This window comes from Pleurodeles waltl, chromosome 1_1 (genome assembly GCF_031143425.1).
Source record: "Pleurodeles waltl isolate 20211129_DDA chromosome 1_1, aPleWal1.hap1.20221129, whole genome shotgun sequence".
Lineage (NCBI taxonomy): Eukaryota > Metazoa > Chordata > Amphibia > Caudata > Salamandridae > Pleurodeles > Pleurodeles waltl.
The window spans coordinates 305,889,739-305,917,183 of NC_090436.1; the positions used below are offsets into that span (position 1 = coordinate 305,889,739).

The 27,445-nt window shown below is 45.9% G+C and overlaps 1 protein-coding gene across 7 annotated transcripts in view; it reads left to right on the forward strand.

Moving 5' to 3' along the window:
- DDX4 (DEAD-box helicase 4) overlaps nucleotides 1-27,445 on the forward strand; it is a 1,597,047-nt gene that overhangs the window by 577,370 nt on the left and 992,232 nt on the right. For all 7 annotated transcript variants that reach the window (XM_069222170.1, XM_069222215.1, XM_069222206.1 and 4 more), the window contains one exon: nucleotides 2,017-2,073. In XM_069222170.1, the coding sequence (XP_069078271.1) occupies nucleotides 2,017-2,073 (57 nt within the window). The remainder of the gene's footprint in view (nucleotides 1-2,016; nucleotides 2,074-27,445) is intronic.

Here is a 27,445-nt window from a genome sequence, read left to right on the forward strand (position 1 = left end):
TACTGTTCGTAACCTATTTTTTTAGTATATGGTTTGCCCCCTATAGGGGCCCATGCCATTCTGTGCTTTTACCTACTTGTTTTTAAGTACATTTTGTGTTTGCATATTTCTGGGTAGGAGATATACCAAAGTTATTTTAGTGGCTGTGCCTTAAAAAATAATACATTTGGTGTGGTTATTTCTTGTGTGTAAATCACTGACTGAGTCTGTGGTTACTGTAATTGCTTTACACCCCCTCTGATAAGCCTTAGCTGCTCTCCACATCTTCTATTTGAGAGATTTGGTTATTAGAAACCATAGACTCTGTTGCTAAGGTTTGCCTGAACTCTGTGCTGGGTGCTTCGTTTATAGGAGTACACCTTAAACTGAGCCAGCCTCCTACACTCTTCAGGTCGTCCACCTTAGGACATAGGCTGTAGACTGGCATGAAAGGGGCACACCTCCTAATCTATCTAATTTTCCTGCCTGTACTGCTGCCAAACGTGGGGTCAGGACAGGGTGGTTGGTCATCTCAACCATCTGGAGAGACCTGGGTCACATTGCAAAGGCAGATAGGCCTTAAACGCTTCCCCACCCTGGAATGTCCAGTCTGCCTGTGTGAGGTGATAACACCACCGCCCAGTGTAGGCTTTTCTGTCTGGCCTTTGAGTGCTGGCCCTCACCTGGTGGGGTGCAGAAATGCATCTGTGGTGGCTGCACTGGTTAGGACCAATCAGTCAACCCACTAATACCTGCCAGGTTTACCTCAGGTGCCCTCTGGGTGCAGCAATTAATAAATCCCTCACTGGCATCAGTGAGTATTTATTAATCTGAGATGTTTGATACCAAACATCCCTATATTCAAAGAAGCCATCATGTAGCTGGGATACGCCTACTCGTGCATTTAAAATGGCTTCCTTGCTTGCTCACTATGTCTTAGAATCGACAAAGACATAGCAGGGGCATATCTGCTCATGCAGATATGCCCTCACATGTAATATAATACACCCTGCCTTAGGCCTGGAAGACCTGCTAGAGGGTTAACATACATATATTACATGCAGTGTTAGGAGACCTGGCACATAAGATGTGTGCCATGCTGCGTTTTCAATTTTGGAAGCACCTTGTCACGCAGCCTGAAATGGCAGTCTGCATAAGGTTGGTGCCGGGTCCCTCAGAGTGGCACAAGTTGTGCTGCATCTCTGAGGCGCTCTCTTCAGTACCCATGACCTAGGTGCCAGGGGTACTGTTTACTAGGGACTTACAGGGGGCTGAAAGGCCTGGTCACTTGGGAATCAAGTGACCAGGTGTCTTGCTTTAGGGAAATGACACTGGCTCTGGGTATCTGGTTAGCAGGAACCCAGTGCTCTTCAGTCAAAGTTGCATCTAAAAACCAGGCAAAAAGTGGGGGGTGGGTTCTGCACCCAGAACCCAGTTCCTTACATTGATGTATAAGGATTTACCTTGTAACAAAAAACAGAAGGACATACATGTGCAATCCTGTGAACACTTTAAAGATTCATGTGTTGAAACGCACAGTTCGGCGATCCTGTGGTTTTAGCCAATGTGTAATGTGATTTACTAAATCAAAATGTTGAGTTCCCTGGGAGAATTGTAAATACTTTGTGTTTGTTGTAATTGAGAGACCATAAATTGATACATTTAATGTTGATTTTTTTCTTGTTTGGCAGACAAAATAATCTGTGAAGGTGAACCTGCATCCCTGCCCATTAGCTTATAAAAAGAGAAAAAAAGAAACTGCTTCCTTGCGGTGACTTGCTGCCCTGAGAAACTTTTAGGATTGTTACATTGTTACAGGGACAGTTTGTGGGAATAGATATCACTGCAACTAATTTTGTGTTACTTAGTTTATGTCGACAAACACCTTGATAGTGAATGTTTAGCTTATCTGTACCTTGTTTGCTTATTTTGGAGGGTTTTGTTTTGCCTAATTGTGACTATATATAGTGGTTGCTTAGAAACGTCTACAACTTGTCAGACTTACCATAGCAAAAATGTTTTTTTTTTTTTTTGCAGGGGATGAAAATAATGATGAAGAAAGTCAGTCGTGCTTTGGATCAAGAGGTGGATTTGGTAATAAAACAATTAATAATTTTACTGTTTGCCTAATGTAAACAGCTTTTATTGTGGTTGTTTTAAACTTTGTATTATCAAGTTTCTGAATATTGATGAACTTGTTTTTAGAGATTCTTATAGAACCTCAATCTTTTTTTGTTTTTTCATTGATTTTTATTGGTCATTTTCAACATGTAAAGAAAAAGTAACAAAAACAAAATTGTCATCAAGACTGATATACAGTAGCAAGATTTCCGTATAGTAACATATTGTTGATAGTGTACTCATGAAACACATTATTCAGTATTTCATGTATGAATCTCCTCTGGAATGGCTGTAGGTAGGTGGTCGGTGTGCCCAAAAGTCTTTTGGCTGTGAAGGTCTCAGGAGCTCTTCTGCATAATTCAAAACAATATACAATGTCATGTAGCCATTGTTGGAGCTGAGGATGCAGTTTCTTACCCCAATGAATGGCTGGTCTCCTGTTGGCCAATAATGAAGTGACCGCAGTCTCCTTGTGGTTCATTGGTTCTAATGGCTTAATATAACCCAGACGTTTTTGGGGTGCAGGAAATACGTTATGTCACTACCTCTGTCAGATCCTTTGTGATGTGAGTCCAAAAACTATGGATGTTGGTGCAGTTCCACAACAACAATGTGAAGTCTGCTCCCAGAGTCCCACATCCACTACAATTATCAGTTGTGCATAGCCCATACCCAAGTAGTCTGGTGGGTGTGAAGTACATCTGTTGTAGGAACTTGGGATGTATGATTCGCAAGTTGCAGTTTGATGGAGGTTCCCTATCAGATGATAGCAAAACTTCCATTCTGTCACATTAAGAGGAATGTCTCGTCGTGTTCCATTTGTTTGACTGCATGCAAGGTTTGTGTTTCATATGATTAAGCTGCAGTGTATAATTTAGTGATAAGACATTGACGGTTTGGACTAGTGAGTAATCTGTGTAGTGCTCTCAAGCTAGAGGGCTCCAATGGGAACTGTGGGTACAACCCGCTTAAAGCCCCTCGCTGGCGCACATACGTGAAATGCATGAAGGGAGTGGGATCTGCAATGTTGTGGTAATGCTGATTGTCCCACAGAGATTTATCTGGAGAAGACGTCTCCCATTCATGTAAATCCCACCTTAGTTTAGAACGTGAGTGCTTTGGACTCATTCGTGACTGAAAGGGTTGGATGACATGCCAATGAGAACAGAGGCTTCTAGAGCCTTGTGCAATGGATTGTGTTAATATCCCCAGGGGTTCCTATTCCCTGTGTGTGCGGTGTCACAGATTTCAGTGACGCAGGATGTGCATCCTTCTGTTCAGTTGTAAAGTATTGAGTGTATTTGCGGGGAGGTATCCAGCTATGTGTGCGTTATGAGTGTGTTGTGCCTGTGCACACAGATAGTACAAATGAAGATTTGGGACGGTGACAACTCCCTGTTCGCATGGAACTTTAAGTACATTCCAGGTTTTATAGGTTGTTTACCTGCCCTTAGTGGTCATTTGTAAGTTGAGTGTTAAAAAGAAGGCCTTTGTGAACAGTTTAGTTACGCTGGTAAATAGATAAAGAAGACTAGGCAAGACTATCATCTTCACCACGGCCATGTGACCCGCCAGGGATAACACGGACACCATCGCACCTGATCTTCCAATTTAGAAAGTTCCATACCATAATTGTATCTAGTTACCTCTCTGGGTCCCTATGTACCCAGACGCTAAGGTATATAGTCGGCTGCAAGCACCATTGCAGCAGGAATTCCAACACATGAGGTAGTGCTTGTGGTAAGGGCCATTACATACAACTTGATCCAATTAATGCTTACACCGGAAAATCGCTCAGACCTTAAATATCCACCATGAGCAGTGCAAAGTGGTTCTCAGGGTTCCTGACCTATAAAACCATTTAATCTGCAGACTGCGATATGGCCAGAGGGCCGAACCGCAGAGATGCTGCAGCATATCCTTGCCGAATGACACACGCCAAAAAGAATCTAAGAATGGACACCTCTGCCTCTCTGTATCTGAATGGTATTTGATATGGTGCCATTGATTCTCACCTGTTCCACAGGGTCAGTATATATTAGGCCGATCCACCTAATGAAGGCCAGGGGGGACCCCCCAACCGTTGTAGGATAGTAAACAGATATGTCCATGCAGTGGAATTGAAGGCTTTGGAGATAGCCAAGAAGAACGCAGCCCTGCGCAGAGAGAGATCCAGGTAGTGTAATAAGTCAAAATGTGTACATTAGTGTCGTAGTGGGACTCTTGATCTAGGCAAGACTGCTGGTTTAGGGATTACAGTACTTTTGTTTGTAGGTGACTAGTCCAGTCCTACAAGTCACAACTGTGGGCCCAACCGTCCGGGCTCACAAGCAGTACCTCACCAAAAACCCAAACAGTAAAAGGTGATTTGTGGAAGCCTTTACGCATGGACTTGTGTGACATCTCAGGGGAGTCATGTTTAAACCGATTACCCTTTTCTCACATGAGCAACAAGTCTCAGTCACACAGGCAATGAAGGAGATGCAGTAAAGTTTCAATAGGTTTTACTAAAAGACTGCAATCTACTGTAAATCGCATGGGTTGCAATGATTAGGATAATGAACAATGCAGGAAACTGAATTATAAAAATGACTCATGAATACAAAGACCCCCTCCATCTTTCAGTAACATAAGATGTAAAGATGAAATAAACCCCAATACCTTAGCATGAGGAACCTAATAACTAACCTAAAAAGAGCTAGGTGTGTTACACCTAATCTTCCAGTACCATGTTCATGAGAAAAGCCCCTCAACCCTTGTTACCTTGAAATTAAGTCTCTAGATCAGACTCTTTGGTGACACAAAGGCTGGGTCTGCATCAAGGTGACGTGTAGCATAGGTGGCGTTGAGGGCATCTGGTAGGAATCCCTCTGATTAGCTTGCCTGTGTATGTATTAATACAGATCTTGTAGGTCCCCTGATGCAGGTATGTTCTTAAACAGATACGAAGGCATGCTTGGGGCGGCAATTATATAAAGAATTCCCTGAAAAGGGCACATTATGTTACTGCCACATGAAAGTGGAAAATTACATAACGTGAATAACTACGTATCACATTTATCTTTGACGCTGTTAGTGGTGCCTTTACAGAGTGGCACTGTTAACGTGAAGCTAAAACATTTCCCTAACTATAAACATAGCAGCCATCTTGGAAGAAATAATTAAATAAATGTGCTAAAACAGAGCAAGCTAAGTAGGTTCAAATTAACTAGGTGACTGGGGCACAGGCGTGAAAGCCAGAAGGCTAAGCTAAACTCCTGATTCCCATTAAAACTAAACAGGATCCACTATACCATCCCCATTGCCCAAACAAGTATGATGCCATATTGAGGTTGCCAGAGAAAGTGAATCAACCCAAGAAAAATAGCTCGGGACTAAAACGAGCTAAAATCATATTAAGGCATAACTAAAATCTGATTAAAAACTTATTAAAAATAGTTAAAACATACAAAGAGACACCTTGTCGACCATGACAAGCACAGCAGGCCAAATTTAGAGGCAATGTTTGGCAAACTTTGAAACTTTAATATAGGCTGATGGTCAAATTCATTTAACATTAGTCATGATTTTGAAGCCATCAAAAGGAAAGGCATTCAAAAAAGAGGCCACATCGTCAGATGATCGATGACCGGATGGGCAGACGGATCCAAGGAGCAGTAGTGGACAGCAGTCTCAGGTTCTCCCGCGAGGGCAGTGTGATAAGGTAGCCTCTTTCTAGAATTGTTACCCCCACTTTTACCCTGTTTGTGAGTATGTCAGTGTGTTTTATATGTCTTACTGGGATCCTGCTAGCCAGGACCCCAGTGCTCATAGTTTGTGGCCTGAGTGTGTATACCTGTGTAGGGCCTAACTGTGTCACTGAGGCTCTGCTAATCAGAACAACAGTGCTTATGCTTTCTCTCTGCCTTTAAAATTGTCACTTTAGGCTAGTGACCATTTTTACCAATTCTAATTGGCACGCTGGAACACCCTTATAAATCCCTAGTATATGGTACCGAGGTACACAGTGTATTGGGGTTCCAGGAGATCTCTATGGGCTGCAGCATTTCTTTTGCCACCCATAGGGAGCTCAGACAAATCTTACACAGGACTGCCACTGCAGCCTGAGTGAAATAAAGCACATGTTCTTTCACAGCCATTTTCACTGCACTTAAGTAACTTATAAGTCACCTATATGTCTAACCGTCACTTGCTGAAGGTTAGGTGCAAAGTTACTAAGTGTGAGGGCACCCTTGCACTAGCCAAGATGCCCCCATATATTTCAGGGCCATTTCCCTGTTCTATGTGAGTGCGGGGACACCATTACACACGTGCACTACACATAGGTCAATACCTATATGTAGCTTCACAATGGTAACTCCGAATATGGCCATGTAACATGTCTAAGATCATGGAATTGTCCCCCCATGCCAAATCTGGTATTGGGGTGCCAATCCCATGCATCCCCGGGGCTCCACTATGGACCCCGGGTACTGCCAAACCAGCTCTCTGGGATTTTCTCTGCAGCTACTGCTGCTGCCAACCCACAGACAGGGTTCTGCCCTCCCGGAGTCTGGGCAGCCTAGTCCCAGGAAGGCAGAACAAAGAATATCCTCTGAGAGAGGGTGTTACACCCTCTCCCTTTGGACATAGTTGTTAAGGGCTGGGGAGGAGTAGCCTCCCCCAGTCTCTGGAAATGCTTTGAAGGGCAGAGATGTTGCCCTCCTTGCATAAGCCAGTCTACACCGGTTCAGGGAACCACAGTCCCTGCTCTGGTGCGAAACTGGACAAAGGAAAGGGGAGTGACCACTGGCCTGTCCATCACCACCCCAGGGGTGGTGCCCAGAGCTCCTCCAGTGTGCCCCAGACCTCTGCCATCTTTAATCCAGAGATGCGAGGGCACTCTGGAGGCCTCTGAGTGGCTAGTGCCAGCAGGTGACGTCTGAGACCCCTCCTGATAGGTGTTTACCTGATTAGGTGGCCAATCCTCCTCTGAGGGCTATATAGGGTCTCTCCAGTGGGCTTTTCCTCAGATAACGACTTGCAAGAATTCCCTAGAGTTCATCTGCACCTCTCGCTTCGACTTCTGCCAAGGATTGACAGTTGACTGCTCCAGGACGCCTGCAAAACTGCAACAAAGTAGCAAGAAGACTACCAGCGACATTGTAGCGCCTAATCCTGCTGGCTTTCTCAACTGTTTCCTGGTGGTGCATGCTTTAAGGGCTGTCTGCCTTCATCCTGCACTGGAAGCCACAAAGAAATCTCCCGTGGGTTGATGGAATCTTCCCCCTGCTCCAGCAGGCACCAAACTTCAGCCTCACCGTTTTCTGGGACCCCTCTTATGACGAGCGTGGCCCCTGGAACACAGGTGGTGGACCCAAGTGACCCAGACTGTCCAGTGGTCCAACTGTCTAAATTTGGAGGCGGTAAGACCTTGCCTCCCCTCTCCAGACAGTAATCCTGTGTACAGCGTGAACTGCAGTTGCTAAGGTTTCTGTGCATTTTTGCAAGGAGTCCCTTGTGCACAGCCTAGCCTAGGTCCCCAGCACACTGTCCTGCATTGCTCAACTCGCTGAGTTGAACTCCGGCTTCGTGGGGCCCTCTTTTGTAGTGTTGAGACGACCGCAGTGCTCAATCTTCTTGAAACCGTGTTCAAAGACTTTTGCGGGTGCTGCCTTCTTGTGCGTGGGCTCTCTGTGTTGCTGAGGGCCCCCCTCTGTCTCCTCTCCCAAGTGGCGACATCCTGGTCCTTCCTGGTCTCGAGCAGCACCCTTTTTCTTCAACCGCAACCTTTGCAGCTAGCAAGGCTTGTTTGCCGTCTTTCTCCAAGGAAACAACTCTGCATCCTCCAGCACTCCGTGGGACAGATTTTGCACAAATGAGAAGTTTCTAGCACCTTTCGTTGTTGCAGAATCTTCAGCTTCTTCCATCTGGAGGGAGCCATTTTGCACCTTCATCTAGGGTTTAGTGGGCTCCTGCCCCCCCTGGACACTTTTGTGACTCTTGGACTTGGTCCCCTTCCTTTACAGGTCCAGGAATCCGTCTTCAGTGCTTTGCAGTCTGTTGTGGTCTTTGCAGAATCCTCTATCACGAGTTTAGTGTGTTTCTGGGGAAGTAGTAGCACTGTACTCCTACTTTTCAGGGTCTTGGGGTGGGGTATCTTGGACACCCTTACTGTTTTCTTACACTCCCAGCGACCCTCTACACACTACACTAGCCTAGAGGTCCATTCGTGGTTCGCATTCCACTTTCTTAGTATATGGTTTGTGTTGCCCCTAGGCCTATTGCATCCTATTGTATTCTACAGTGTTTGCACTACCTTCTTACTGTTTTACTTACCTGATTTTGGTTTGTGTGTCTTTTAGTTACCTCTTGAGGGAGTATATCCTCTGAGATATTCTTAGCACATTGTCACTAAAATAAAGTATCTAAACTAGTAATAGAGTATTGTTTCTTATGATATAGTGCTGTATGATATAAGTGGTAGAGTAGGAGCTTTGCATGTCTCCTAGTCCAGCCTAAGCTGCTCTGCTATAGCTACCTCTATCAGCCTAAGCTGCTAGAACACTACTAATAAGGGATACCTTCACCTGGCACAAGATGCAAGTACCATCAGGTACCCACTATAAGCCAGGCCAGCCTCCTGCAGGCAGCACCACCCAAAGTGTCTACAGGAGCCAGACAGTCCCCAAGGCTGGCTTGTAAGCGGGCTCGCGAATCAGCCTCCGTCTCATGGGGCACGACCGTGAAAGAACCATTCTATGGAACATCAGCAGCTCCTTGTCCACAGGAAGCAAGGCACACCGAAGGTAGATGTGCGAAGAGGCACCAGGTGCAGTCAAAGACTGGTTGCACACACCAAAGGACTGGTCAGAATGACTGGGACTAATCATGATCCAATTCTTCCAGCAACGGAGCAGCAAAGATCTGTACCAAGCAGTCACAGCACAGCTGGGCTGGTGGTAGGGGCTCCATCACTCTGCTTAGCTCAGAAGGCACAACCACTGCATATCGGGAACAGCAGCAGTAGTACCCTGCTGATCAATGCCAAAGTCACAGGAAAGCCTCCAAACACACTGGAAAAGAGTGAATGGATAACTGAAGGAATGACTCTGCAGACAGTCTGGAGGATGGACACACATCCAGACCCGACAGCCTTGAAGTGGCCAATCCCTGTAGTGCTCGAAGCTTTGAATATTCTGGATCCCAGCTCTTCAAAGTGCTTGGGGAAGTTAGTATTTAATAGGGATTTTTATCTGGGCTGATGATCTCGTTATCTGGAGAGCATACATCTCTCTAGCCGATGTCAACACAACTAGTTTCTGGAACAGTAGCGCTTTTAGTCTGCTCAGCTTGTCATAATTTGCATTAGTAGTATCAGTGTGAGGCCACATTTCTGCTATTCCTCTCGTGTGTGTGTGGCGGGGGGGGGGGGATAAAACATGTCCACCACACTTTACGACCTTAGAGACTGATAACAGCTTTGTTCATTCAGGACCACATAACTTCCATTCAAAAGTATATGAAATGCTGGACGAATCAAAGGAATGGGAGTACCCTTCAGAAAACAGGTCATGAAGGGACACCTGTTTGTAAATCATTGAATGACTAACAGTAGTCTCACATTCGCTTCCCCTAAGAAAGACCCCTTTCACCGTTCATACATTTATATCCAAAGGGCTACTCCTACTCTTCTTTCATATAGCTGTCACCTAGCTGCTCATATCTGCCCATGGCAAGATCTTTGAAGCATTTCGAAAAACAAAAGGTGGAAATGGGCAGATATATACTTCCATGTACAAGCTATACTGTCGATGGACTTTCTGCAACTGTGAAATGCAAAGTTTTCTATGGGAAGCATGGTGAAACGCACCTCCCTTTTAGCCATTGTCTGTTGTTACCTGGACAAATTAATAGCAGCAAACAGGTCACTACTGTTAATGTATTTCCATGGAATATGGCCATTTTTCAAAATCTGTAGTGTCCATCCTAACTGCATTATGGAATGCAGTTGACTTTGTTAGCATAAAAAGGACGTCATTCTGAATGATGTCAATCACAGATGACACTTTAAGGGACAGAGTGTTGGACAGAGTGTTTATGCCATTATGACAACAGTGCAAGCCTTTTCCAAATGTTCAAAATCTGCCTTAAACTTGCAGCAGCTTCCATTTGAGAAAGCTTCCAGATCTCATTGTATATGTCATAGATGAGTCTTTTAGAGTGAGGCTTTCTTGTACCTAACACAAAGTCCTGTAAGTCCATATCTTCAGAAAGAGTATTAAGATGTTGTTTAACTGCTGCTAAGGTGTTAGTCTGTAACCGCTGTTGGCACAGTTTACCCACACTTTATGTAGTAACTATACCCAAGTATAGACCTGAGACAAAGCGAGGGTCTGTCTGGCTAATCTTGAAACCCCCTGAGGAGTTAACAAAATGCTCCTGACACCCGTTCATGTCTATTGGCCACAATAAACACCCGCTGGAACTGGAAAAGGAAAAATTATAGGTACCAGCCTGAACCTTTGCATCTGATTCTTCCTCAGTGATGTTCAGGAAGGGCTGCCAATTGGTGAATTTCACTGGTGTGGGGATACTAAGCGCATTAATTTCCTTCATTTTTGCTAACCCTAGACAGGAAGTCTATTGAATTATATCATTCAAAAAGATAATTTGAACAGGAATAAGGCACGCTTTCACTAAAGCTTCCCTACCCTGAACTTTCCAATCTTGTGTTCCCGATACACTCTTTAGATCAATAGTATTTTCTAGTATTCGTAACCTTCAACTGCAAGCTGGGAAGCAAAGGAATCTGAATAAATCAATTTTGTGATTGTTAGGAAAATGTTCCTAATTCGTGAAGGTGGTAATTAGAAATAGTATGGCTCTGCATTTTTATTGTCATGGCCAGAAAAATAAATGAATTTATGAGCTCCCACAGGTGTGTGTAATTGAATACTGATCTGAGTCTAGCCGTTCGGTGCAGGTAGTAATGTCCCCAGTTGTTAGAGCAGAACATTTCCCCATAATTCGTAGTGTTAGTATACACACCATCACTTTCAAACACAGTGTGATTGTTCAGTTCAGCTAGCATGGAATCAACTGTTTGAACATCCCAGTCATCAGAAACAACTACCGGTGTAATTACATCAATCAATGAAATCCTAAAGACATATGGAGTTTCAATTACCACAGTAGGCCAGTGTATATCAAATGGAACATTATCCCACACAATCCCACCAGGAATCGGTACTACTGAAATGTTCACAAGGGTCAAGTCTCTTCTGACCTTTTTTGAGGAAAGATATTGAGTTAAGACTTCATCCACGGGCTCAACTGCGAAGCGTTCAGGAAGGGTAATGACCATTTATAAGCAAAATAAAAACAGTCATGAAACCAATCCATAATAAAAAAGCAAGCAATGTCAGAAATATCCATAGATAGTTCCATGTATAATTTAGGTATTTTTAAGCCATATGTGCAGCTTACATGTCTTTGAAACAGTTTCAGGTGTAGGTGCGGATGAAGTTGAAGAAAAGTCATCATGGTCGATGACATATCCAGAAGCAGTCTCTGCAAACACAGGAGCTGGTACATTACTGATGGATGGATCCACTTCGCGTAGAGGTTCATAGTAGACGATGTCTGTTTGTGTTGGAATATAAGACAGCCACATCTTGGACAGGCGTTGCCATTAAAATGGTAACGGGAATCAGCAAAAGCATGTTTTCTGCCCTCCCCATGCCCGAGGAGGCATTTTTAATATTGTTGTAAATGCTGCTGTTGTCAGAAGTGTTGTTTCGTCTTTGAAGAGGTATGTCCTGTTGGGTAGTGAGAGGGGACCGGGAACTACCCAAGGGACCTCTTGGTCAACTGTGCAGGATCGGTCACATGGTGAAGTTTGATGCTGTTAATGGAGACAATCTGTTTGATTTGGAACCAGGCAGCAGGGGTAAGATGACAGTTCTGGTACCGTGTATTCCCAGGACTTGGACCAGTGCTCTGTGGGATGGGCCGAATTTAATCTTCACACCAATCTTCTCACAAACCATATCCCTGACTTTAGGAATCCAGCCAGTAGGAGCTGTTGGCAAATCCCTTAATTCCTAAGGTGGCAGCAATGGTGGATGAATTATCACGAAATTGCTGAAGCTTCTGTACGACAGTGAGATGTTCATTTATGTCAAAAGCTGTATCTGCTGCCACCAAACCAGTGACATCTAGATCTGGGACACACATAGGTATCCCAAAGGGAACCTCTTAAGGAGTGTGTCCTCCCAAGAATCATCTTGGCAGATTATTCAGTGCTCTTTGGACCCCCGTGTAGGTGATGAAGCCAGCTGCGGCCAGAGCCTAATACTCTAACTGTTAAGGACTGCTTTAGATCCTGATTCCTCCCCTCCACAACTGAATTTACCTCAGGATGGTAGGGTGAGGAGTAATGGAGTTCAACACCCATCGTTCCCATGGTGTCCCTGAATGCCTTAGAGGCAAATGCAGGGCCCTAGTCTGAATGGAATGCTGCAACCACATATGTGCCAATAAAGATCAGCACGTCTTTTGTAACAGTTTGAGCATCAGCCGACCACTGAGGCCATACCCACAGGACTCTCTAACAAGAATCTACAGCGACTAAGATGAATTTGTATTCACCATCCGGTTTAAGGGGACCACAGTGGTCGAGGTACACATATTGTAGTGGCCTGTTGGACACTAAGAGTGATGTCTACGGAGGGTGTTTAATGTTTGAGCCCTTACTCTGCTGGCCCATGTAATAGCAAATGACGTATTGCTTGGTCTGCGTAGATAGACCTGGCCACTAGAAGTGTTTCTGTGAGAGTGTTATTGCAGCTGCAACACCAGCATGTGCAGAAGCAACATCCTCTGTGCTGCTTTGATGAGATTCAAACTCTGGTCTTGGTTGGGGATCACTCGATCTCCAACTGCAGGAAGAGTTTCATAGGCAACATTCTGTGCCCTGATGTGGTATAAATATTTTGTAGGGTGTGCTTTTGGGAGAGGCTTGCCATCAACTGAAGCTTCCAGGGCAGCCAAACATTAATTATCCAATCTTGTCTGAGAACGAGTCACTGCAGCCATAGAAGCCATAGCTACTGCGTACTTGGCTGCTTCATCAGCCAAAGTATTGCTGATAGCGTGTACACTTACACGTTAGTGGCCCGATGTATGGGCTACATGAGCACTTGGTAGCTCATCCTTAAGATCAGCCACCCTCCCCCAGAGAATTCTGCAATGATTAAGATAATCATTGTAGGACTGGACACAGTAGTATGAATCAGACAAGCAGAGTGAGTTGTCCTGGATCCGTATGTTCTAGCACTAAGATAAGGGCTTTAAGTTCAGCCAGCTGAGTTGTGCAGTCCCCCAGGATATGTGTGTGTAGGTATTGTGAGGGTGGAATACACCATCCCTCATCACTCTGCTTTAAGCTGGACAAGCGGTAGAGTATTGATGTTTGGTACCTACAGCTGGTTGTGCTGAACCATCAGTGTAAATGACAGTATGGTGTCTGTCAAGTGGCAAGATGTCTAGAGGTGCGAGGTACTCCTGTTCGTATTGGAGAAATTCTTGTGTTTGAAGTTTTGGATCAAAGGTGTAATCAACATCGGTGGCAGTCAGGGAGGTTGCCCATTGAATCTAGTGTGGATGTAATGCTTTAGAGTTGGGAACACTAGCTTTGGTGACAGCCTCTAAGGCTGGCACCTGGGGACCGACAATAATGTGTTTCCCTTGGTCAAGTGGTTCTCTTTGACAGCTATCTGAACTGCATTTCGAATTTTTTCATTACATTGTTCTGCATTGGAATATAAATGTGATTTATATGCTATGGGAACCATGTTGCCCTCACTAAAGGTGACATAGGTGAACCCAAAGGCACTAGCAATCCTTCTGATGACCAAATCTGTTTTGTTTTCATAGGTGTTTAAGTGTTTTGCTTCTAACATGTCCTGTTGCAATCCTCTAAGGATGCGTGTATGTTCTATTATCCAGTGTCTTCTAGAAAAATCAGGGTGTATTGAGTGATAGAGTGGCTTGATACATTGTGCATAGTCAGGAATGCAAGTTCTGCCAAAGTTAAAGAAAACAAGGAAAGACTGTAGTTTCTTCATTGTATTTGGTTGCTAAAGGTGAGCACACTTCTCTTGACCTTGTTTGATAGCTCATATCCCAGGAACAGTAATGCTATTTTATTTTTCCCTAAAATTAGATTTGTAACCAAGGGCTGCGAATCCAAGAAGCATCCGATCGACCCTGGCAAGATGAATGTTGTGGTAGTTGTAAGGAAATGCCTCCTTGGCATGGTTACCCCCTGACTTTTTGCCTTTGCTGATGCCAAGTTATGATTTTAAAGTGTGCTGAAGCCTGCAAACCAGGCCCCAGCACCAGTGTTCTTTCCCTAACCTGTACCTTTGTCTCCACAATTGGCACAACCCTGGCACCCAGGTAAGTCCCTTGTAACTGGTACCCCTGATGCCAGGGAAGGTCTCTAAGGGCTGCAGCATGTCTTATGCCACCCTAGAGACCCCTCCGTCAGCACAGACACACTGCTTGCCAGCTTGTGTGTGCTGGCGGGGAGAAAATCACTAAGTCGACATGGCACTCCCCTCAGGGTGCCATGCCAACCTCACACTGCCTGTGGCATAGGTAAATCACCCCTCTAGCAGGCCTTACAGCCCTAAGGCAGGGTGCACTATACCACAGGTGAGGGCATAGGTGCATGAGCACTATGTCCCTACAGTGTCTAAGCAAAACCTTAGACATTGTAAGTGCAGGGTAGCCATAAGAGTATATGGTCTGGGAGTCTGTCAAACACGAACTCCACAGCACCATAATGGCTGCACTGAAAACTGTGAAGTTTGGTATCAAACTTCTCAGCACAATAAATGCACACTGATGCCAGTGTGCACTTTATTGTAAAAATGCACCTAGAGGGCATCTTAGAGATGCCCCCTGAATACATACCCGACTTCCAGTGTGGGCTGACTAGTGTTGCCAGCCTGCCACACACCAGACATGTTGCTGGCCACATGGGGGAGAGTGCCTTTGTCACTCTGTGGCCAGGAACAAAGCCTGTACTGGGTGGAGGTGCTTTCACCTCCCCCTGCAGGAACTGTAACACCTGGCGGTGAGCCTCAAAGGCTCACCCCTTTTTTTACAGCGCCACAGGGCATCCCAGCTAGTGGAGAGGCCCGCCCCTCTGGCCACTGCTCCCACTTTTGGCGGCAAGGTGGGAGGAGATAATGAGAAAAACAAGGAGGAGTCACTCCCCAGTCAGGACAGCCCCTAAGGTGTCCTGAGCTGAGGTGACTCTGACTTTTAGAAATCCTCCATCTTGCAGATGGAGGATTCCCCCAATAGGATTGGGGATGTTCCCCCCTCCCCACAGGGAGGAGGCACAAAGAGGGTGTACCCACCCTCAAGGCTAGTAGCCATTGGCTACTGACCTCCCAGACCTAAACACACCCCTAAATTGAGTATTTAGGGGCTACCAGACCACACGTTTCCCACCAGAAGCGTGAGACTTTTCACTCTGCACCCGACGCCCCCGGCTCGACCTGCGGAAAACTAATACTACAGGGAGGACTCCCTGGCGTCTGCGAGCCTGTGAGTAGCCAGAGTTGACCCCCCTGAGCTCCCACAGTGATGCCTGCAGAGGAAATCCAGAGGCTCCCCCTGACTGCCTGTTTCAAGGAACCCGACGCCTGGAAACCACACTGCACCCGCAGCCCCCAGGACCTGAAGGAACCGAACTCAAGTGCAGGAGCAACTCCCAGACGATCCTCTCCCTTGCCCAGGTGGTGGCTACCCCGAGGAGCCACCCCCCGTGCCTGCCTGCATCGTTGAAGAGACTGTACATGCTATTGTGATTATTCAAAGTTCCTAAGATACCTGAATGAAATACCTTTCATTTAAAGTTTTGTTTGTAAATCTTGAACCTGTGGTTCTTAAAATAAACTAAGAAAATATATTTTTCTATAGAAAAAACTATTGGCCTGGAATTGTCTGAGTGTGTGTTCCTCATTTATTGCCTGTGTGTGTACAACAAATGCTTACTACCCTCTGATAAGCCTGCTGCTCAACCACACTACCACAAATTGGAGCATTAGAATTATCTAATTTTGCCACGATCTTACATCTAAGGGGAACCCTTGGACTGTGTGCACACTATTTCTTACTTTGAAATAGTATATACAGAGCCAACTTCCTTCAACGCCCCATACATTTACCAAGCATTACTGTGTAGATGTGATTGCAACACAACAAGCCACAGTAGGACAGGCTGTACTAAGAACACTATTTCAAACAACTTCAACTCCTACAGGGTGACTACCGCTTATGGGAGAAGAACTGCTTTGTAGTCTATGCATAGCATGTGTATCTGCAGCTACACATGCCATCAAATGGAAAATGTCACTTACCCAGTGTACATCTGTTGGTGGCATGTTCCGCTGCAGATTCACATGCGCCCTCCCTCCTCCCCGGGAGCCTGTAGCCGTTTAAGTTGCACTTCAATTTGTACATATGTATATATATCTCTATTCCATTGCATGGGCATCTCTTTCTTTACACTCTGACTCCTACCTTACCCTCTGCGGGAAAACAATCTAAGATGGAGTCGATGCCCATGCGCAGTGGAGCCGAAGAGGAGGAGTCTCTCGATCCCGTGACTCAAAGACTTCTTCGAAGGAAAACAACTTGTAACCCTCCGAGCCCAACACTAGATGTCAGGACCTGTGTGCATAGCATGTGAATCTGCCGCGGAACATGCCACGAACAGATGTACAGTGGGTAAGTGACATTTTCCATATATATATATATATATATATATATATATATATATATATATATATATATGTGTTTGATGGCATGTGTAGCTGCAGATACACATGCTGTGCACATCCCGCCATCTGGTGTTGGGCTCGGAGTGTTACAAGTTGTTTTTCTTCGAAGAAGTCTTTTTTCGAGTCACGAGACCGAGGGACTCCTCCCATTTCGACTCCATTGCGCATGGGCATCGACTCCATCTTAGATTGTTTTTTTTCCGCTATCGGGTTCGGACGTGTTCCTTTTCGCTCTGTGTTTCGGGTCGGAAAGTTAGTTAGAATCTCGGAAAAATCGTCGGTATTGTTTGCGTTCGGTATCGGGTTAGTTACAACAGATCGACACCGAATTAAGAAGAGCTCCGGTGGCCCTTTGGGTTTTTTTTCCATCCCCGTCGGGGCCTGGTCGGCCCGGCCACGTGTCTCTTCAAGGCTGATGGAACGGACCCCATTCCGCTTCTGTCCAAAATGCCATAACAAGTATCCATATACAGATCAACATCTGGTCTGTAACTTGTGTTTTTCACCAGAACACAAGGAGGATACTTGTGAAGCCTGTCGAGCGTTTCGGTCCAGGAAGACACTCAGGGACCGAAGAGCAAGAAGACTGCAAATGGCGTCGGCGCCGACAGGACAAGAGCGTTTCCAGGAGGAAGAAACATTCTCCACCCAGGAGTCGGACTCTGAGGAGATCGATCCCGAGGAAACGCCTAAAACCGTGAGTAAGATGTCGAAACCAAGAACTCATGAGAAAAGCGCTAAAGCCCAGGGGGCGCCACCGCCAACAGGCCATGGCTTAACCTGAAAAATAGGTGACCGTTCATCGGCACCGAAAAAGGGCGAGCTGGTGTCGAAGTCATCCGACTCCGGTCGAGATACCAGCACACAGCAATCTCGGGCCCGAGATAGTGGCTCAGAGAAGATTCGGCGCCGAGACAGCGGCACCGAAACGGGTCGGCACCGAGAGAGCACAACGCCGAAAGTAAAGAAGGTTTCGTCGGAGCCGAAAAAAAGCAGCCGAAAAGGTTTCGGTACCGAAATATCCGGCCTCGGAACCGAAAACAAATTCCTACACTGAGGAACAAGGACTGTCCACACAAATGAAGACACATAGATTTGGACAGGAATTAGAGACAATAGAGCCAGATCACACACAAAGACAGCTCTTTATTCAAAAAGATACAGGGAAGATCAGCACTCTTCCTCCAGTCAAAATGAAACGCAAGCTTGCCTTCCAAGACCAGGACAAACAGCCACACGCAAAGGTGGCTAAACAAGTAACACCGCCACCATCCCCACATCACTCTCCGCAACCATCACCAGTAGCCACTCCACCAATGATGCAATCCCCAACTCATACAGGAATGAGTCAAGATGACCCTGACGCATGGGACCTTTATGACGCACCAGTGTCAGATAATAGTCCAGAATGCTATCCAGCTAAACCATTGCCACCAGAGGATAGTACAGGCTACGCACAGATGGTGTCAAGAGCAGCGGCATTTCATAATGTCAGCCTTCATTCAGAGCCCATTGAAGACGACTTTCTTTTTAATACACTGTCGTCCACACACAGCCAATATCAGAGTCTTCCTATGCTACCCGGAATGCTAAAACACTCCAAACAAGTGTTTGAGGAGCCTGTTAAAGGGAGAGCCATTACTCCAAGAGTAGATAAAAAATATAAACCGCCACCAACAGACCCAGTGTACATTACACAACAGCTAACACCAGACTCTGTTGTAGTGGGAGCAGCGCGCAAAAGAGCCAACTCTCATACTTCAGGAGATGCACCACCTCCAGATAAAGAAAGTCGAAAATTCAATGCTGCAGGCAAAAGGGTGGCGGCACAGGCAGCAAACCAGTGGCGTATTGCAAATTCGCAAGCTTTGCTAGCCAGATATTATAGGGCCCATTGGGATGAGATGCAACACCTTATTGAACATTTACCCAAGGAGTTCCAAAAAAGAGCGCAGCAAGTAGTAGAAGAAGGACAGAGTATCTCCAATAATCAGATACGGTCAGCAATGGATGCTGCAGACACAGCTGCTAGAACTGTCAACACAGCAGTAACAATAAGGAGACATGCATGGCTGCATACATCAGGATTTAAACCAGAGATACAGCAAGCTGTGCTGAATATGCCATTCAACGGACAGCAGTTGTTTGGGCCGGAGGTGGACACTGCGATCGAAAAACTTAAGAAAGACACTGACACTGCCAAAGCCATGGGTGCACTCTACTCCCCACAGAGCAGAGGCACATTTCGAAAGACACAATTTCGAGGGGGGTTTCGAGGGCAAACCACAGAAGCCACAACCTCACAAACAAAGCCCACTTACCAGAGCCAGTATCAGCGGGGAGGTTTTCGGGGACAATATAGAGGGGGACAATTTCAAAGGAATAGAGGAAAGTTCCAAAGTCCCAAAACTCCTCCAAACAAGCAGTGACTTCAAGGTCACAAATCCCCAACACATAACACCTGTGGGGGGGAGACTAACCAAGTTTTACAAACATTGGGAGGAAATAACAACAGACACTTGGGTCTTAGCAATTATCCAGCATGGTTATTGCATAGAATTTCTCAAATTCCCTCCAAACATCCCACCGAAAACACACAATGTCAAAACAACATATAGATCTTCTAGGACTAGAAGTTCAGGCATTGCTATAGAAAGAAGCAATAGAGTTAGTACCAAAACAACAAATAAACACAGGAGTTTACTCCCTGTACTTTCTGATACCCAAAAAAGACAAGAGTCTGAGACCTATACTAGATCTCAGAACATTAAATACCTACATCAAATCAGATCACTTTCACATGGTTACATTACAAGACGTAATCCCACTGCTCAAACAACAAGACTACATGACAACACTAGACCTAAAGGATGCATATTTCCATATACCAATACATCCTTCACACAGAAAGTACCTAAGGTTTGTATTCCAAGGGATACATTACCAATTCAAAGTGTTGCCATTCGGAATAACAACTGCACCAAGAATTTTTACAAAATGCCTAGCAGTAGTAGCTGCACATATCAGAAGGCAGCAAATACATGTGTTCCCGTACCTAGACGATTGGTTAATCAAAACCAACACGCTAAGACGGTGTTCACAACACACAAAATATGTCATAGAAATCTTCCACAAACTAGGTTTCTCAATCAACTACACAAAGTCACACCTTCTGCCGTGTCAAACACAGCAGTACTTAGGAGCAACAATCAACACAGCAAAAGGGATTGCCACTCCAAGTCCACAAAGAGTTCACACATTTCACAATGTAATACAGACCATGTATCCAAATCAAAAGATACAAGTCAAACTGGTGATGAAACTACTAGGCATGATGTCTTCATGCATAGCCATTGTCCCAAACGCAAGGTTGCACATGCGGCCCTTACAACAGTGCCTAGCATCACAATGGTCACAAGCACAGGGTCAGCTTCTAGATCTGGTGTTGATAGACCACCAAACATACATCTCGCTTCAATGGTGGAACAGTATAAATTTAAACCAAGGGCGGCCTTTCCAAGACCCAGTGCCACAATACGTAATAACAACAGATGCTTCCATGATAGGGTGGGGAGCACACCTCAATCAACACAGCATCCAAGGACAATGGGACATACATCAAAAACAGTTTCACATAAATCACTTAGAACTGTTAGCGGTATTTCTAGAGCTCAAAGCATTTCAACCCATAATAAGCCACAAACACATTCTTGTCAAAACAGACAACATGACAACAATGTATTACCTAAACAAACAGGGAGGCACACACTCGACACAGTTGTGTCTCCTAACACAGAAAATATGGCATTCGGCGATTCACAACCACATTCGCCTAATAGCACAATTTATTCCAGGAATTCAGAACCAGTTAGCAGACAATCTCTCTCGGGATCACCAACAGATCCACGAATGGGAGACTCACCCCCAAATACTAAACACTTACTTCCAAATGTGGGGAACACCACAAATAGATCTATTTGCAACAAAGGAAAACTCAAAATGCCAAAACTTCGCATCCAGGTACCCACAAGATCAGTCTCAGGGCAATGCGTTATGGATGAGCTGGTCAGGGATATTTGCTTACGCTTTTCCCCCTCTCCCACTCCTTCCATATCTAGTAAACAAATTGAGTCAAAACAAACTCAAACTCATACTAATAGCACCGACATGGGCAAGACAACCTTGGTACACAACACTACTAGACCTCTCAGTAGTACCTCATGTCAAACTACCAAACAGACCAGATCTGTTAACACAACACAAACAACAAATCAGACATCCAAATCCAGCATCGCTGAATCTAGCAATTTGGCTCCTGAAATCCTAGAATTTGGACACTTAGACCTCACACAAGAATGTATGGAGGTCATAAGACAAGCTAGGAAACCTACCACTAGACACTGCTATGCAAATAAGTGGAAAAGATTTGTTTATTACTGCCATAATAATCAAATTCAACCCTTACACGCATCTGCCAAAGATATAGTAGGATACTTACTACAATTGCAAAAGTCAAAGCTAGCTTTCTCTTCAATAAAGATACATCTTACCGCAATTTCAGCCTACCTTCAAATTACGCACTCAACTTCATTATTTAGGATACCAGTCATAAAAGCATTTATGGAAGGCCTAAAGAGAATTATACCACCACGAACACCACCAGTTCCTTCATGGAACCTCAACATTGTCTTAACACGACTCATGGGTCCACCTTTTGAGCCCATGCACTCTTGTGAAATGCAATACTTAACATGGAAAGTTGCATTTTTGATTGCCATCACATCTCTAAGAAGAGTGAGTGAAATTCAAGCATTTACCATACAAGAACCATTTATTCAAATACACAAGCATAAAGTAGTTCTATGGACAAATCCAAAATTTTTACCAAAAGTGATCTCACCGTTCCACTTGAATCAAACGGTAGAATTACCAGTGTTCTTCCCACAGCCAGATTCTGTAGCTGAAAGAGCACTGCATACATTAGACATCAAAAGAGCGCTAATGTACTACATTGACAGAACAAAACTAATTCGAAAAACAAAACAACTATTTATTGCTTTCCAAAATCCTCATACAGGGAATCCAATTTCTAAACAAGGCATTGCTAGATGGATAGTTAAGTGTATTCAAACCTGCTATCTTAAAGCAAAGAGAGAGCTGCCTATTACACCAAAGGCACACTCAACCAGAAAAAAAGGTGCTACCATGGCCTTTCTAGGAAATATTCCAATGAACGAAATATGTAAGGCAGCAACATGATCTACGCCTCATACATTTACCAAACATTACTGTGTAGATATGTTAACTGCACAACAGGCCACAGTAGGTCAAGCTGTACTACGAACATTATTTCAAACAACTTCAACTCCTACAGGCTGAACCACCGCTTTTGGGGAGATAACTGCTTACTAGTCTATGCACAGCATGTGTATCTGCAGCTACACATGCCATCGAACGGAAAATGTCACTTACCCAGTGTACATCTGTTCGTGGCATTAGTCGCTGCAGATTCACATGCGCCCACCCGCCTCCCCGGGAGCCTGTAGCCGTTTAGAAGTTGATCTTGAACATTTGTAAATATATTACTTTAAACTTCATTATGTACATACGTATTCACTCCATTGCATGGGCACTATTACTAGTATACACAACTCCTACCTCACCCTCTGCGGGGAAAACAATCTAAGATGGAGTCGACGCCCATGCGCAATGGAGTCGAAATGGGAGGAGTCCCTCGGTCTTGTGACTCGAAAAAAGACTTCTTCGAAGAAAAACAACTTGTAACACTCCGAGCCCAACAGCAGATGGCGGGATGTGCACAGCATGTGAATCTGCAGCGACTAATGCCACGAACAGATGTCCACTGGGTAAGTGACATTTTCCATATATATATATATATATATATATATATATATATATATATATATATATATATATATATATATATATAGTTGCTTTTTTTTCTAGAACCAAAAGGATCTTTTTTGCAGGTAAGTTCAGTTTCAAGTATCAAATGCACTTTGTTTGGGATTAACAGTTAAAATAGTTTTCAGGTAAGTAATACTTTTCAATAGCAAAAGTAGACAGTGCAGATATTGGAAGCAAAGCAGTCCTTGGGGGAGTTGATTGGTTGGGGGGTCAGGGGGGGGGTTGGTACATCTACAGTTTACAGGTTACTTGACTTGCGATCCCAGACTTCGGGGGTTAGGGTGTCCACAGGGCAAGGCTCAGGAAGAAATCAAGGGTGCAACACTGGGCCGGTCGGGTGCAGAGGTCAAAGATGGTGTTGTGCGCCCAATGGAAACCAATGGAGACTAGGGGTACTCGGAATAAAACATTGCAGTTAAGCACCCGCGGCTTAGGGACACAGTCCTGGGGGGTTTAGATCTGCACTGGTCCAGGGAGTCAAATGAAGAAAATCATCTGGAGAGGTAAGTAGAGACCCCTCTTGATGTCAATGGACTGTCGGTTGGGTTCCCCAAGGTCAGAGGGCTGTGGATGCAGGTGTTCCCTTTAGCCATCGGGAATCTTCACCAGAAACGGTCGCGGTCAGAGTGGGTCCTCTGGATTGAGATTGCAGCCATCGTTGTGTTGGTCAGGAGGGTTCAACCCAGGGATGACTCCAAGTTGAAAATACCTAGGGATCTTCTCCGGACTGGTGGGCCACCTGGACATAGGCTGCGGGTGACTGTTGGAGAGTGGGCAGGACTCATGGATCCGGTAGGCTCTGGAGTCCTTGTAGGAGGTTTATTTTGTGGACAGGGCCGCTGTCATGTGGAGTTCTTGGTTCTTACCTAGGCAAGCAGTCGTTTGAGGATTTGTAGAGGAATCTGGTCCTGCAGGGTGTGTTGCCTTTTTGTAGGAGGCGTCTTGAAGCTGCAGACAGGGCTGTAGGGCTCTGGCCAAGTCAGTTGTTGTCTAGAATCTTCACTGCTGGTGTGGCACTTCAGTCCTTCTTTAAGGTCACTAGGAATCTGGAGAGCAAGTTTTAAGGGTGCCCCTTAAAAATACTAGATTTAGGGTGTTATAGAGGTCAGTAGCCAATGGCTTCTGACCCTGACAGTGTTCACACCCTTCCTTTGGCCACTCGTTTTGGGGAGGGGACCAGATTCCCAACTCTATTGGCTATCCTCCAAAGCAAGATTCTGCGGAGAGGGGTTCACCTCCGCTCTGGGCACCCTTGCTAATAGTGGGTCTTTGGGTGGGGGGGGGAGGGGTTGGGAGATCTCCACTAGCTGGGTGCCCTGAGGTAGCATAACAAAAGGCAGGATCCTTTGAGGCTCAGTACCAAGTGTTGCTGTTTCTGTAGGGGAGGTGTGAAGTGCCTCCACCCTGAGCAGGCTTTGTCCTGACTACTGAGAGCACAAAGTTGTTAGCCTCATGGGGTCAGAAACTTGTCTGGTGGTGACAGGCTGGCATGAACCATCAGCCACACACTAGACAGTTGGGTAAAATACAGGAGGCATCTCTAAGATGCCCTCTGTGTGTATTTATCAATAAATCCAACCCTGGTGTCAGTGTGAGTTTATTGAGGTGAGAAGTTTGATAGCAAACTTCCCATTCTTCAGTGAAGCCATATTGATCCTGTGTACTCAGTATGGCCACGCTACACTTAAAATGTCTAAGAATGATCTTAAACACTGTAGGGGCATATTGCTCATACAGCTATACCCTCACCTATGGTATAGTGCACCCTGTCTTAGGGCTGTAAGCCCTGCTTAGAGGGGTGACTTACCTATGCCACAGGCAGTGTGTTGAAGGCATGGCATCCAGGAATGAGTGTTATGTTGTGTTTACCTTCTTCTTTCACCAGCACACACAATCATAAGTGGCAGTGCCCATATGTTTGGTGCGGTGTCTCCTAGGGAGGCATAATACATGCTGCAGCACTTGGGGACCTTCCCTGGTCACAAAACCGTTGGCACCACTGGTAAATTTTACAAGGGTTCCAGGGTTTTGCCAATTGTGAAAACAATGGTATAGTTTAGGGAAAGAACAAAGGTGCTGGGGTCTAGTTGAGAGGATCCCAGCATGCACTCAGTCAAGTTAGTATCCAATATCAGGCAAAAAGTGTGTGTTGGAGGGAACGGGGGGGCGACCATTCTAAAAGGGAAATTTTCCTACAGAAGGAACTTCTGACCAGTGGTGGTGAGGTTGGCAGCTGTGATCCTAGTCCTTCAACTTCCCTCTGTGGCAGTCAAAACTGATGTATTGGGGGCATGGCCAAGATTGCGACCAGATCAGACGCTCAGTGAAGAGCTCTGTGTGCAGTCCCAATAAATCCTTCTTAATGCAGGTACATTTTTGTGATCTTAGTTGAAGCGGAGGACCGGGTGGAACGTAAGCACAGCTCACTACCCTAGGGAGGTTGGACACCACATGCCCAGCACACATTCTTGGAAATTACCAGGAACCTTGTGAAATGGCTCACAGTAATCTGCAGCCTGCTGAGGAGACCAGAACGCCCATGGAGAGACTGGGGCGGGCAGAGGACTCGTCCCTGTGACCAGGCAGAGCAGGCTTGCTGCGCTTGATTAGCCGCCCCCAGCCAGTGTTGGGCAGGTGTAGCAAGGCTGTAGTGGAGGAGGAGAAGGCGGCGGTGGAGTTGCCTGGGGCAACTATGGTTCGGCAACACGGAAGAAAACTGTGGCAGAGCTAACCGGTGGGTTCTCCCACCGGGCATCCTAAAGTATGGGGCAGCTGTAGAGGTACTTTGGAGGTGGGGAGATGATCTCAACCTGGAAGCTGCGATGCTGGAGGTGAGCCTGAAGTCGTAGGTCGAAAGGGGTCGAGGCTGTGCTATGTTTCTGAGGCACATCAGAGGAGGGGCGGTGTGCCAGAAAGATGGACCCTGCCTGGCAGCCAAACAGAACCACCTGGCAGCTGACGAGAGATGTATGCCGTCCCGCGTCCCGTTAGTCAACTGAGCAGAAGGTGGTGACCAGGGACATTTGCGGAGCAGCTGAGCACCGGTACGGGTGCGGGAGTCACCCTCCGTTTAGGCCGTAGGAAACAATCTCAACTTATCCTGACACCCCCGGCAAAGCAGAGATACAGGGTGAGGTACGCTGCAAGGAATACCCTGTTCACATCTTCACGGGTGGTCGCAGCCCTTGGGAGCGATAGAAGGGCTGTGGATGGCCCTTAGGCCCAGCAGCTGCAGGAGATGATGAGGAGAGTCCTCGGGGACAGAGGCATATGCCTGCCCCTGGCCTCATTGACCCCTGGGGCCCAGTTGGATCTACCCGACATCCCAGAATATACCGGTTGGCCCTGAGGTCTTGCAGTCCTGGTTTACTGGGAGTGGCAACCTGCACTAACGCTGGAGAATTCAGCTGGCTGACATAATTGACCACCTCAACCATGAATAATCCTCCCACCTGCAGTGCATCCTGTAGGACGCTGCCTGTGTGTATACTATACCAAAATGAGGTATAGTGTGCACAGAGTCCAGTGGATCCCCAGAAGCTTTACAGAGGCTAAAGTAGAAGATACTGATACTCTCTTTTGTGGTAGTGTGGTCGAGCAGTTAGGCTTAGCGGAGGGTAGTGCTACGCATTTGTTTTACACAGTCAAGAAATGCAGCACACACTCAATGACTGACTAACTCCAGGCCAATGTCTTATGTATCAAAAATATACTTTATTACTTTATTTCTAGAACCAAAAGGATATTTGTTGCAGGTATGTACAGTTTCAAGATGATAACACTTTCAAGTATCAAATGCAGTTTGTAATTTACAGAAAGCATTGCAGTCCTAGTGGAGGAAAAGATTAAATACAGTTTGCAGGCAAGTACTCGACTTCGATCCCAGTCTTCGGTGCTTAGGCTTTCAGCAGGGCAAGGGTCAAGAAGACACCAAGGATACACCACCTGTAACACTGGCAGGCCGCGTGCAGAGGTCAAAGTTGGTATAGGGCGCCCATTGGAAACCAATGGCGACTGGGAGTACTTAAAAAGAAACCGCTTGCAGGTAAGTACCCACATCTTCCAGGAACAGACCTGGGGAGTTTAGATCAGCACCAGGGGTGGTCACAGGTCAGCACCAAATACACACCCTCAGTGGCACAGGGGCGGCAGGGGGCAAACAGCATCGGGCGCCCTATCCTTTTTAATGGACGAATCCCCGGGGTTACATAGAGGCTGCAGGCTTGGTGCAGGAAGTCGGCTGAAGAAGACCAATGGCTGGACAGGTGAGGAGAGCAATCACTGAAAATTGCTGGCCCATCGGTTGGGTTCCCCAAGGCCAGGGGCCTGCGGATGAAGGGGTACCTTTGGCGTTGGGAATCTTCACCGGATCCAGTAGCAGCCGGGGGTGTTTCCTCTGAATATAGGCTGCAGGCATCGTCATGTTGGTCAGGAGGGGTCAACCCAGGGTGGACTCCAGGTCCGGATCGCCTGGGGACCTTCCCTGGACCAGTGGGATACCTGGGCACGGATCGTGGGTGCTCGCGAGCAGGACTTGTGGATCCTCAGAGGCTCTGGAGTTCTTGTTGGAAGTT